This window comes from Salvelinus sp. IW2-2015, linkage group LG17 (genome assembly GCF_002910315.2).
Source record: "Salvelinus sp. IW2-2015 linkage group LG17, ASM291031v2, whole genome shotgun sequence".
NCBI classification, from domain to species: Eukaryota; Metazoa; Chordata; class Actinopteri; order Salmoniformes; family Salmonidae; genus Salvelinus; species Salvelinus sp. IW2-2015.
The window spans coordinates 16,552,396-16,566,662 of NC_036857.1; the positions used below are offsets into that span (position 1 = coordinate 16,552,396).

A 14,267-nucleotide genomic window follows, 5' to 3' on the forward strand; every position below is an offset into this window, starting at 1 on the left:
CATCCCCATTTGAAAAATTCCAATGACATTGAATAATATGAGTTTGATTCCTATTTTTTGTGTGTTTATCAGGGATGAGCGCAGGCCGCAATATGAGTTTACAGCTGAACGGCCATTCTTTGATAATAGTGTACGAACACCTGGAGGAACCTTCACAGAAGATCCCCGTCGCAAGTTACCTGACAGAGGCCGCGAGTTCTACACAGAATGGGACTCATACCAGGGGGATTTCTATGACCCGCGTTACTTTGATGATCCGCGTGAATACAGAGATTACAGAGACCCCTATGAGCAGGACATCCGCAAATACAGTTACTTGCAGAGGGAGCGTGAGCGGGAGCGCTTTGAAACAGACCGTGAACGTGACCATGGGCGGAGAACAATGGAACACAGCCAGAGCCCTTCTCACCCTCATCGCCCTGCCAGTCCTACAGCGTCCCACTCCCTCTCTGAGCGTCTACCAAATGACTCTGATCGCCGCATTTGCTGTAGATCCTCAGAGCGAAGTGCCAGCTGCAGTTCACTCTCACCTCCGAGATTTGACAAGGCACGACCCGATCGGTATAATAAGAGCGATAAGCCAGAGAAGGAGAGACCATTTGAAACTGAACATGGTACTGGGGGTGATAAGGAAAAGAGGTCTGGGCGCAAGGAGAAGGGTGAGAAACAGAGGTTGAGAAAACTTAAATTGCAATCTCCCAGCATTCCATCGCCTGAGACAGTGCCTAAACTGGAAAGAGAAGTTAGTCCAGATGCAGGCCCTCGAAGCAAAGTCAGCAAGTTTCCTCTTAAGGAAAAAGAAGGCTCAGGCAAAGGACGGCTAGATCTACCACCTTGTGTGGTGCAGCTAACACGTGTGAAGGAGAAGGAAGGGAAATTGCTTGGTCATGCTATCCTAGAAAAACAAAGAGTTAGAGGTGGGAATGACAGTATTCGGCTTGCATCACCTTCAAGGGATCAGAAAAGTCCTCCCTTCCGCATAGATCCCCAAAAAGGAGATATAGTCAAGCATGGGAAGGTGCCAAAAGTTGTAGACAAGGATGGTAAAATGAAAGCCAAAAAACATATGAAAGCTGACCCTAGGTATGATGATTCTAACTCTGTGGATGTTCACCGTCTAGCTGCACGAAAGAGGCGTTTTGAAGACTCCATGGGGAAGACCGATCAACTGAAGAGGGAGAGTCCGGAAGAGGGCAGTAGACTGGGACTTAGGAAGACACCTGACAGTGCTATGGCAAAGGAGAATGAGGGTGAAAAGAGCTTATTGCGAAAAGTGGTTCATAAGATGGAGCATTGCAAGGCTAAATCTGAGAGACTTGTTACTGTTTGCAGTCCTCAAGATGAACAAGAGTCTGAAATAGTCTCCATGGGAATGGGGCTTGGACTCAGTTTGGAACTTCAGTCACGACTTGGAGAACCAACAGAAGAGGCAACAGATCCATTAGACCCAACCTGTCTGAAAATTCAGTTTTGGGGATCAAGTCTCACGAAAATCTCTGATGGGAGTCTTGACCAGGACGCATTCACGCAACTGCCGCAACAAGACAATGGCGAGCAGGGTGTAGGATTTTACAAAAGTAGAGGGGAGACTGAGGAACGACTTGAGTCTGACCTTGACCACTCTCAGACCTGCAGAAAACAAATGGAACAGAGCCGACAGCTTCGGCTGAAGCTAGAAGAGCCTGACAAATCACATAAATCAGAAAGCTCACAAGACGGCGACACAGAGGACTTTGAAAGGTGCAATCTGGTGCATGAGGTAGGAAAAGCACTTCAAGATGTTACAGACGATTCTCCATCTAGCAAAAATAAGAAATCCGAGAGTTTTGACTTTGACTTGCTAAGTGGTAAGAGAGCCCGCAACTACAGGTCTTCCTGTGAATTAAATGAAGACCCTGACCTGAGTGTCATATCTTTTTCTGGCTCTGGTCCCTTTCCCTCAAATGAAGAAGAGTGTGCTTCCCGGTTAGCACAATCAGTTACCAATAAAGAGACTAAAGACTCTCCAAAAGAAGAGGACAAAGTCTACTCGCTAGTAGATTCATTGAAATACAGCTTGGACATGACACCTAATCATTTCCGTTCCACTATCACAGAATTTCCTAAGCTTAAAACAGCATTGCTTGGGTGTAACGAGCAGCTACTTCAACGATGGGAGAGTAGAATCAAATCTGACTGCCTCAGAATGGACATGACCTTCCCCAGTAGCATTGTGAAACAAGAAAGCATTTGCAAACATCTTGTGTGTGAACTAGAGCCTGGAGAAGTACCATCAGATTCAGATGATGATGGTGAGAACAAAAACCACTCCCCTAAGTCCAACACCTCACTGTCCTCTATCCTCGGGCAACGTGAAGAAAGGTTGACAGGCCTCAAGCTCTCATGCTCCCTGGAGAAGAACAAGTTCTATTCTTTTGCATTAGACAAGACTATCACTCCAGACACACAAGCACTTCTTGAGCGAGCCAAGTCATTGTCCTCCGCAAGGGAGGATAATTGGTCCTTTCTTGACAGAGACTCTCGCTTTGCCAGTCTTCGCAGTAGCTCAGACAAAGAAAAGGTAGAGTCTGTACCACGACCTATCCCGTCTTGGTACATGAAAAAGAAGAAGATTCGTACCGACTCTGAAGGTAAACTGGATGACAATAAGAAAGACCACAAAGCAGAGGATCTGGAACGGCAGGAGCTGTTTGCATCTCGTTTTCTTCATAGTTCAATCTTTGAGCAAGATTCACGGCGTCTACAACATCTTGAGCGCAAAGATCCTGAGTTGGGAATTGGCAGACATCCTGCCAAACAGGATGCTGTCGAAGGACAACCTGGGCCATGGGGAGGGGACCTTCAAGAGCCCATAGTGCTTTTTCATAGCCGCTTTCTGGAGCTTCAACAACAGAAGGAGACCTCATGGGGCCACTTTCCACAAGAAATTGAAAGTGTTGATGAGAGTGAACAAGAAGAGTCTCCCAAGGTTTTAGAGTTCATGCAGAAGGCCGATATTAAATCAGTCAGCCCTGCTCTCATCTTGCCAATTTCACAGTTTCTTTCTTCACCCAGAGAGATTTCTCCACAGCAGGAGAAAGAGGTTGTTTTAACTACTTCATCCTCTGAACAGACTGTTTCACTGATTGAAGAGGAAAAAGTAGAACATAATCTTGAAGTGTTCCCACCCCAATCTCCTCTAGTAGAGATCCAACCCCCTGCCTCGATTTTAATCACACCCATATCACCTTTCCTTTCAGATGCTGAGGTTAAAGTTGAACCTAAAGAGGTATTATGTGAACCCAGAGTTACAACTGAAGGCAATCTTACAGTGGATCATACATCTTTCCTTGATAATAAGCTTCCCACTCCTGGTGCCTCATTAAGTAGTTTTGAGGCGAATGCTGCTGAATTCACCTGCTCTGCTTCCCCCAAGGTTGACGAGAATATAGAAATGGTAAAGATAGAGACCCAACCAGAGAAACTATATTCTAAGGACATTGACAAACTTCAGAAATCTGACGATTCCCAAGAGGTTCACATACCAGTCTCAGAGCCTGGAATCAAACCAGCAAAGCCAATTCGCAAACAACCCAAGAGTAAAAGAGCTAAGCCAAATGTGTCAGAAACACAAATCCTGGAGCCCCCCAAAACCGCTGTCTCTGAGAAACCAGTAACTCGAAAGAGTGAGCGAATTGACAGAGAGAAGCTGAAAAGGTCTTCATCTCCACGAGGAGAAGTATTAAAGGCATCATCAGAACCTAAAACCACAGCCAAGTCACCAGTTAATGTCCCTGACTCTGAGAATGAATCAATTCTAATCCACGGAAGGAGCAGACGGCGAAATGTTCGGTCAGTTTATGCCACACCATCTGAAGGGGATGCCCAGCCACCATGTAAAGAGGTGGTGGAGTCCTCTTGCTCCACCCGTAAGTGTGGTGTTGACAAGGATCTAGTGCTGCAGCAGGATGCATTGAACACATCTACCTACACAAGGCGAGGTCGCCCACCCAAGTCACGCAGGCGAGGGGAAGATGTGTCACCAGTGAAAGGGGACTCGCAGAAATCATCAGAGGAAGACATTGACATGAAAGAGCCTGCGAACACTGGACAGGGTTCCAGAATGTCTGAGGGGTGGTGTTCACCCCGTATGCAGAAAGTGCAGACAGCTCAAGTGTCTTCACTTACTGGGGCTTCAATTGGTAGGAAAGCAAGTAGAGTAGACAAACAATCCGAGAGTGCAACATCATCAGGAGAGAAGTCAGTTGATAGTACAACTACTGAAGAGCCTGAGCCCAAAATAAAAGATGAGTCAGAAGAAGCAGGGAAATTATTAGAGGAAGCAATGCAATGCTTGCCAACACAGAAAGACGAAGGAAACAAAGTGCTAACTGATCAAATTGAGAAAAAGTATTCTGAAGGGGACATTGAGAGGATAGAATCTACCCATGTGGAGAAAAGACAACAATCTGAAAAGAGCACCAAGGTTTACACAAAAGCACCAAGGTTTACACGAAATGCCAAATTGGTGACAGAAGATAAATCGCATGGCTTGAGAAACCTTGAGATTCGTGTAAGCGTAGATGATGTGAAAGGGTTGCTTTGCTCTGAGGAGGATGAGGCTGAATCTTTTGAGACCACTGCTAAAAATGCCAAACCAGGAGTACCAGATAAAGAAGAAGCAAGGACTCAGTGTTATCTGAAAGATGCCGCAGAGTTCAGCCCAGAGGAAAAGGAAGATGTTCTGTTAGACCCTGAACAAACGGTAGACCCAGCAGCCGCTATTTTGGCACGTCAGATGGAACTGGAACGGGCAGTGGAGAATATTGCCAAACTTACAGTTGTGCAACCTCTTCAACCCTATAAGGAACCACCTGCAGAGCCACCTACCCTGTTGCCCCCTGTCACTGTAGAACCAGAGAATGAAATGGAGGGGGAGAAGTCAGCTATTCCTGCCAGTGAAACCGAACTAGCTGCTGCTATTGATTCCATTACTGCTGAAGACATATCTACTGATACAGATGGTTTCACAGCTCCTTCCACTTATACTGCAATTGTTCCTACCCCAGAGCCTCTGGTCTTACCCTCTGCCAATGATGTCTTGGAACCAGAAACACACATGGCTATCAGCAACATTATTGACCCAGAGATGGGAGTTTTGATTCCCAGTGCCAAACCCCTGACGACAGATGCTAAAGCCTCTGAATCAACAGTCTCTGGGGCCTCTGCTGAAGATGAGTCCCTTCTACCAGAAACACACGCAAAAAAAGGGAAAGCAGTCAGACCTAAGACTCCAAAGAGGTCCAGAGGACGAAAGGCTGTCAACCGGAAGGGAGAACCTGCTGAAGAGGTATCAGAAGCTGAGACCTCCCCCTTCAAGCTACCAGAGTCCATTCCTGAAGAAGTTGAAGTCATCAACTCTAAGGCAGCTACTGCTACAGCAACAGCCACTGTTGTCACTGCAGCTGCTACCTGCAAATGTGATATCACATGTACCATGACTGTGAACACTCCCAAGGAGGCAGAACAACCTGCTGTGGAACAACCCGTACCTGAAGAATCAGCCTTTCACTCTGGCACCAAGAGACTTCCTCATTTCAAAAAGTTTCAAATATCAGCAGTAGCCCCTACTCTCTCTCCATCCCCTGCTCTCACACCTTCTCCAACCCAATTGAATGTCCCTCCACCCTGCCATGGCAAGATGCCTGTTTCACGAGACTGGCTTCACAGATCTGAAGAAAGTATAATACATGCTACTCCTGCAACTCTAGTTTCTGTAGTGACTCCCTCTGCACCAGCAGTAACAGCACTTGGAAGCCAGTCGGCAAATCCACTTATGCCTCCTGATACTAAGGCATCGGATATTGACTCTAGCTCCAGCACTCTCAGAAAGATCCTCATGGATCCCAAATATGTGTCAGCATCAAACAGCAATGCCATTCCTACTACAGTGCTAACCACAACGCTGGCAGACCCTCGCATGTCGGAGAATGAAAACTCATCTGACACAATGGCTGCTAGGCACACGCATCCTGAAGACAGACCCTTTCCTTTCACTCTTCAAAAACCATCCCCGCTCACCGAGACCCAGCAGAACTTTGGAGAGAAGATGGTGCATTCAGTAATTTCTTCCCCTACTACCTCTGTCATCAGCCGGATTCCAATGCCCTTTGACACTGAGGAAGCACCTCGAATCTCCCTAAGTAACCGTAATGCTGGCCTATCTCTAACCAAACAGAAATCCAGATCAAGTATGAACGAGAACAACTGTTACCATGGAGTGGATGTGGCAGAGGATGTAAACTGCAGAGGACGGTCTGTAGTTGAGAGCACACCCTACAACACAGGCTCCAGTCGTGGCCTCAGGGTAAATACATCCGAGGGTGTGGTAGTACTAAGTTACTCAGGGCAAAAAACAGAGGGACCTCAACGGATCAGTGCCAAAATTAGCCAGATCCCACCGGCCAGTGCAGTCGACATAGAGTTTCAGCAGTCTGTGTCTAAATCTCAGATTAAGCAAGAACCATTTGCCCCATCCCAGCTTTGCATTCCCAAGGGACCCCTGACACCCACAGGGTACGGACACCCGGGGGTACTCTTAACTGGCCATACATACAATTCTCAGCCTGTCATCTCCACCATTAAGCAGGAGAGTCCTGGTTCTGAAAAGTCAGAGTCGTCATATCACACTGGACCCCAGGGTAGCGCAGTAAGGATGTTTCAACAACCGGTCACTAGTCCTCAAATATTGATGTACAATCGGGCTGTGATGCAGCAGCACGTAAAGAAAGAGCCTGGAGCAGAATCCAAACCAATGATGGTGGATATGGCAAAGGCACACCAGACATCCAACCTCAGCCCAATCATGAATCCACATTACCCATCTTTGACTGGAAACCGCATGAGTCCTAGTCCCAGTACCCCATCTGATTGGTCAGTCCCACACCTCAAGCAAGAGCCTCATTCCCCTCGAGCAACGGGCCACTCACCTTTACCCTTTGCGAAAGTTTGCTCTCCCAGAAACTCAATGTCCCCCCATGCCAGCTCTATGGTTTTGCATCCTGGCATGCCTGAGATGTCTCCATATGTTGCCAGTATGCACCACCCCCACCCAGAGCAGTCTGTTATAATGACCCCGGTGTCACACAGCGTCACCCAGTCAGTGTCTATAGGTCACCTCTCGCACAGCGATGTCAGGATGAATACCCCACAGCTCTCTGGAATGAATCATGGAAGACGGGCGAATTCCATGCCATCTCCCCGCACTGGACCTCCTCAGCGCGCCAACACCATCAGAGAAATGGTGCTGCAGTCACATACGGGCCCCACTCGGGGAGCATCAGACAGCTGTGCCGAAGAGAACATGAAGCACTACAACCAGGGGCTGTGCAGACCCTCTGCACCCCAGCTCCAGTCAGATGTGATGATGATGCAGGCAGAGCAGCACAGAGGGCTGCATCACGCAGGCCTACGTCTGGACCAGTACAGCATGGCCTCCCGAGACATCAGAGACATGCGCGACATACGGGACATGCGCATCCTAATGCACCATCAGCTAGGAGAGCACACCATTGCAGAGGGACGTCGGTCACAAACTCCTGAGGCAGGAGGAACCTCAATCACCAACCTCTCTGCTGCCTCCAAGACTCCAAAAGGCATGACGCAGATGCGGAAGGAGATTCCTAAAACATTGGAGGCAAAGATGTCTCACCCACCTCATACTGAGATCAGCAGGATGATGGGGGTCCATCCATCTGTCCCTGTTATGGTGTCTCCTCATCATCATCCTCAAGGTGTTCAGCTGATTCATCCAGGTGGCACTGGCTCCTTCCCAGTGTACCGGGATATGCAGGGCTTCCACTCCCAGTTTTCTAGTCACTCTTCGATGGGATTGAACCTGGCTCCCCGCGGCATCACACCTTCCCAGGTCAGAGAACTATGCATTCATGTTTAAATTTAGTTCATTAGTTTCAGATGTTTAGTGTTTTTGCCAGTGTTTTCAGTTAGGATTGACTTTGACTATTATTTTTAGTGTTTCTCTCCTACAGTACATTACTTCTATGTAGATAGCACTGAAGTCTTATTCGTTTCCTCAGGATGATGATCTCAGCCACAGGGGCAAGCTATCTCAGTCACTCTCTGCTGGGTCACTTGGTGGAGGAAGTGAAACCAAATCGGACAACTCCCACCTCCGTCACACAGCCTCCATGGACTTATCCCACATGCCCCGGATGCAGAGGGACACCATTTCACCCTCTTATACTTCTCCCATGGCTCTCTCCCACAAGCAAGAGCTAGCTCTGCAGAAGGGCCCACCAGTCTTCATGCCGAGCCCTCCAGTAGCACCCCTCTCAAGTTCCTCACAGTTGCACCCTGAGGGTAAACTGGGGCACTCAGGATACCGGTCCGTCGATATGGTGCAGCTTTTAATGGTAAGGAGGCTGATCATGGGAATTAAAACAATCCTGAAGACTTTCAGTCATCATTAGTAAGGATAGATTAGAATTAGAAATCAGTTCAGATAATATTGCTTATACTTAAAATGTCATATATTTCTCTGATCTTTCTTTGCTACACTTTTGTTTGTGCAGAAATACCCCATAGTATGGCAAGGCCTGCTGGCTCTGAAGAATGACTCGGCTGCCGTGCAGCTCCACTTTGTCTCTGGCAACAACGTTCTTGCCCACCGTTCACTGCCGCCACTGGAGGGAGGGGCCCCGCTCCGCATCGCACAGAGGATGAGGTTGGAAGCGTCCCAGCTTGAGGGCGTGGCTCGCAGGATGATGGTGAGTTGCTAGTTGTCCGTCATTGAAATTATGCATTTTATCACGGTTCTTGTAGAATGTTTCCAAACTAAGACACTCTTAGGTAATGTTTTCTTTGCAGGCAACTAGTTCTCATTACAACTGTGAATGTAAACATGCTTAATATTTCAGTAACATTTCAGGTGAAAGCACAACCGATTTGATGATTGTTGTTTATAGGTGGAGAGTGACTACTGCCTCCTGCTAGCTCTGCCATGTGGACGGGATCAGGAGGACGTTCTCAGTCAGACCCTTCTCCTGAAAGGAGGCTTCATCACCTACCTACAGCAAAAACAAGCAGCTGGGATCATCAATGTCCCCAACCCCGGCTCCAATCAGGTATGTGTTGCATTCTGACTGTTAAGCCATATCAGCATCCATTTCAAATGGACCTGTAATGGCCCTTCTGTATTCAAGTAAATATTAGGTGGAGATGGGAGTATGGTACTGAACTGATTTCAAACAATGAGGTTGGAAACACAACTGACACGTGTCTTGTCTCTTCCTTCCCCAGCCGGCATATGTGGTGCAGATTTTTCCACCATGTGATTTCTCTGAGAGCCACCTGTCGCGGCTCGCCCCCGACCTTCTCAACAGTATCTCCAGCATCTCCCCTCACATCATGATTGTCATTGCCTCCGTGTAATACCTCCAATAAAAAAAAACTCCATTCTCTAGAACCCAACAGAATCAAGCCAACACCAGCCTTTTTGGACTTTCATCCAGGTTAGAAAACTGGAAATGCCTCAGTTTGGATGGGTTTGACCTCTTTTTTTGTTTTTAAAACATGCACTCACTCTTACTTCTCTTCACCAAGTCCTTAAGTCATCCTTCCACCTCTGATTCCACAACTCCCTGCCTTTACGGAGAGCATACGGAAGGGTGGATTGGGGGTTTTCATGATCAATTCTATGATCATACATTTCACTTTTGCAATCGTTGGAAGTAAACCGGATTGCGTATTGATTTTGAAAGCATTCGCGGAGTCGAAGGAACATAAAGAGAAAGACTGCTAAGGGATGTTTTTACTCTCATTGAAATAATGATTGTGATTTTATTTACATCCTTTGGGGATTTTCTTAGAGAACAGATCCAATCAGTCATTGCACTATGTTGAGAAAAAAAACATGATCTTTGTACAGATTAGAGAATAAAATGCTACCTAATTATAATAGACATGCGCCAGTGACCAGCTTTACTTGTGCACGAGAAAAATAGAAAAAGGAATAATGTCTGCTTCATCAATCTTCTGTACTGCTTCAACTCTTCTACCATCGGCCAACTTGATTTCCTTCTACTTCATTTCCAGAGTCAACTCTATCCTCAGAGGGTACAATTTGAGTTGTACAGTTTGCACTTAATGCCTCAACAGGCGACTATATATATAATTTGTTTATTTTTGTTTGTCTTATTTACAAGTCAAGGTGTCGTAGACAATTGCAAAACTGTAAATATTATAAATATTTAAAGATTAAAAGTATGTAAGGAGGCCAAGTGGATTATATGACAACTCATCACTATCAACCTTTTGGTCGGTGGTGAGGGGTGGCAACTGGCAAGGACCCCTACAAAACTCCTAGGCGTGACATTTACAAACTTTTGTTATTGGAATTGATTCTGTGCCAAAATCTCTTTTTCAATGAACCCCCAGAACCTATTTTCATACTTGACTTTGTATTTGTCACTCAGATCTACTGTACCAGCCTCTGTTTGTACTTTGTTTTTTATATATTTTCTTCATCAGCCCAACCTGTTACAGCATACATACTACTACTCCATTGTGAAATCCTGTCCTCATTTCCATGGAGTGCCATAAACTGTTCTATTTGATGTTGGTGAACATAGTCCTTCTGTCTCTCTCCTTGTGTCCTCCACTGCCCTCTACCGTTCCTCTGAAAATACTCCTGGATACCAATATGTGCTCCCAAAGTCAAAAAGCAAATTACTCAATGACAGCTGTAGCATGCTTAACTTGAATAAGTAAAGGGTAAATACAATCCGTAAGGCAACGAATGTGACTAAAACTTTAAACAATGCTGGGAATGTATGTGTAAACGGTCTCTCTTTCCTTTCCCTGAACTAGTTTCTCCCTGAGCCAATTCTGTAAATACTCATGTTCTCAATATGTGCTCTTGTGTTCTTTCCCTTATTACTGTCTCCATTCAGGGTCTTCATGTTTTGTTTTGTGTGACAAAACAAAGCAGTCCGAAAGACGAAGCTAGTTGTGAACCGATGCAGATTCTCAGTTTTTGTGGTGTAAATATTTCTATGACTGCAGGCTGAATACTTTCATGGTGATGTTGAAGGCACTTATAATTTTTGTATACAACTTACAAGAAAATACCCCAAAAACAAAATTATTTATCTTAAACTGTCTTTTGATCAATCTTATTTCATAATTTTCAGTGTATTTTGCTGTTCCTCCATGAGGACATTTTTAAACTAAAATAAATGGTTGTTTAACATCTACAGATCCATTAAATGGTCCGTCACTCTTGATTTGTGTTTGCTTGTTTTTGCCCGTTGTCTTGGTATGCCTTGTTCCACTGCAGATACATTACTGTATGATATATTACCAACAGTATTATCTAGTTGTTACTCTGATTATGCAGAACATTGTTTTCAGGTTACTACTTGTTGTGAAATATGCAGCGTCTTCAGGTTACTACTTGTGAAAATATGCAGCGTCTTCATGTTACTACTTGTGAAAATATGCAGCGTCTTCATTTACTACTTCGTTGAAAATATGCAGCCGGCGTCTCAGGTTTAACTACTTCGTGAAAATATTCAGCGTCTTCAGGTTACTACTTGTTGTGAAATATGCAGCGTCTTCAGGTTACTACTTGTTGTGAAATATGTTGCAGTTCACCTTGAAGTCACAAGATGTCAGCATAGGATAATACCCACTGGGCACAGACATCAGTTCAATGTTTAGTTTTGATTTCCATTTGGCTGAGTTATCAACTAATGTGAATTAAACATGTAATCACCCTGTCATTGGAATTAGGTTTAACATTGGGTGAAAAGACAACTCCCTTACATTGATGACTTTTGCAAATCCAATCAGTTTTCCCAATTAATTTAATGTCGTTACACAGATTGTTTTGTTGAAATTTCTGTTTGTACTTCTGTAGCCTAAAGCTTACCATGCTCATTTTATGTTTTGAGTCAGAGTTCTCTAACTGCACTATTAGTTGACAATCCTAGTTTATGTAGACAAATGGCTCACATAAATGAGTTTTGGAAAAACTACCACTAAATCATAAACATGGCAACTGCAGTGAAAAATCCACAGTACAGCTGTGTGTACATGCATAGGAGAGAGCGAAGAGAAGTTAATTTCTCCAACAATGGCCTTGCATTGTTAGTCTTCCAAAGAAAGTCAGACATTTATCTGATAATATGTGCCCATATTTTGCATTTATGTGAAGCAGTCTGAAGATAAGTGACTATGGAGAAGTATGTTCAAACCTGGGATCGGCACAAGGGAAGGGCAATTAAAGTTGCACTTTTGTACTTATCCTCCCCGAGGCTATAGGGCTCTATAGTTTAAAAATGTTAAGACTAATGCCTGAACATTAGGGTGTCCTGCTGCTCCTGTTACATTCAAAAGCACACTGAAGAATCCTCAGAGGGATGCCGATTGGGAGTTATTGGTGAGGAATTCCCTGTGGGAATGTTCAGCGTACAGGCCTGTGTGGACTCTCATCACATTTGGAGGTACTGAAAAGGCTAAAATGAATGTCCTCAAAGGGGGACTGCCTGCAGCGAAGAGACCCCAAGTACCCCAACTGTACATTATGGTTTTATAACCCTCAATTTCAGCCATCAAAGGATGTTCTAGAGTTCCAAACGGGTGGCTTCTTCCTGAAATGTCAACTGTGGTTTTCGCTTATTTAAACACTCATCCAACATGCTTAATGCAATAATATAGAATTTTTCATAACAGTATTTTATATCAGAGAGAAAACAGAGCTACAAAGAGATGTAGAAGGGCTGAGGTTGTGAAAATAAAGGTTCTCAAACTAAGAGACCACTGGATATCTGAGGGAGGGAAAGCGGATCATGCTGGAACTCATCAGACACATCACGCCTCTCCTCTCTTTTTTTTTTCATTACAGGAGGAAGAAGGGAGTGTGACCATGGAAAAGAGGTGAAGCGCAAGCGATTTATAGTGCCTCGACAGGCTAAGACAAGGAATGTTAATTGAGGCCCAGCATGAGAAGAAGCAAAGATGGTGGAACACAGTGTGAAGAGAGAGAGCAAGGAGAGCAAAGGGGAAACTCAAGATGCTGTTCCTCTCCTCACTTTGTCCCCCCCTCCTACCCTGCCCTCTGAAATTACAGACCTAGCCTATGACAAACGAGATGGGGAAGCAGCAGCAGGAAGAGTAGGAAGGAAAAAAGTTATGAGTCCTTCATGCTTGCTCAACCCCCTCCATCTTTCTGGCTTTTTAGTCTGTCTTTTGAAGTCTTAGCCCGCAACATTACATTCCAAAGGCCAAATTGAGCTAGTAAAAGAAGATGCAAAGAACTTTGAAAATACTGGTTTTGGCCTTTTCTGACATTGATAAGTGCTTGTTTTCTTGTTTTGAGTTTTAGGCTTTTTGCTGATGTTCCATGCAGATGTTGCTCTGAATGTATTATCCACAGACACATTTCAACACATGATAAACACAACTAGATCGGAAGCATTACAGTTATGTAATGCATTTTTTCAATTCTTTCTTCTGGGTCTTAGAGATACCCTAAAGTTACATAATGTAGGGGTAAACTCACTTCATCTATGTCAATGTGGAGCATCCACCTGGGTGGATCCTCAAAGGGTTCTACAGCTGCACCATCGAGAACATCCTGACGGGTTGCAACACTGCCTGTTATGGCAACTGCTCGGCATCCGATCGCAAGGCACTACAGAGCGTACGGTCCAGTACATCAGTGGGGCCAAGCTTTCTGCCATCCAGGACCTCTATACCAGGCGGTGTCAGAGGAAGACCCTAAAAATTGTCAAGACTTCAGCCACCCCAGTCATAGACTGTTCTCTCTGCTACTGCACGGCAAGCGGTACCGGAGCACCAAGTCCAAGAGGCTTCTAAACAGCTTCTACCCCCAAGCCATAAGACTCCTGAACACCTAATCAAATGGCTACCCAGACTATTTGCATTGCCCTCCCCTTTTACGCTGCTGCTACTCTCTGTTATTATCTATGCATAGTCACTTTAATAACTCTACCTACATGCACACATCACCTCAATTACCTCGACTAACCGGTGCCTCCGCACTTCGACTCTTTACCGGTACTCCCTGTATATTGCCTCGCTATTGTTATTTTACTGCTGCTCTTTAATTATTTGTTACATTTATTTATTTAAAAAGAAAATGTAGGTATTTCTCTTAAAACTTCATTGTTGGTTAAGTGCTTGTAAGTAAGCATTTCACTGTAAGGTCTACACCTGTTGTATGTGACAAATTACATTTGATTTGA

General features: G+C 45.0%; 1 protein-coding gene across 4 annotated transcripts in view; it reads left to right on the top strand.

Annotated features, from left to right (window-relative positions):
* Positions 1-11,280, top strand: part of spen (spen family transcriptional repressor) — a 48,805-nt gene extending 37,525 nt beyond the window's left edge. For all 4 annotated transcript variants that reach the window (XM_024006439.1, XM_024006441.2, XM_024006440.1 and 1 more), the window contains exons 11-15: positions 73-7,906; positions 8,076-8,411; positions 8,571-8,765; positions 8,964-9,122; positions 9,298-11,280. In XM_024006439.1, coding sequence (XP_023862207.1) covers positions 73-7,906; positions 8,076-8,411; positions 8,571-8,765; positions 8,964-9,122; positions 9,298-9,429 — 8,656 coding nt within the window. In that variant the 3' untranslated portion in view covers positions 9,430-11,280. The remainder of the gene's footprint in view (positions 1-72; positions 7,907-8,075; positions 8,412-8,570; positions 8,766-8,963; positions 9,123-9,297) is intronic.
* Positions 11,281-14,267: the final 2,987 nt, after the last annotated feature.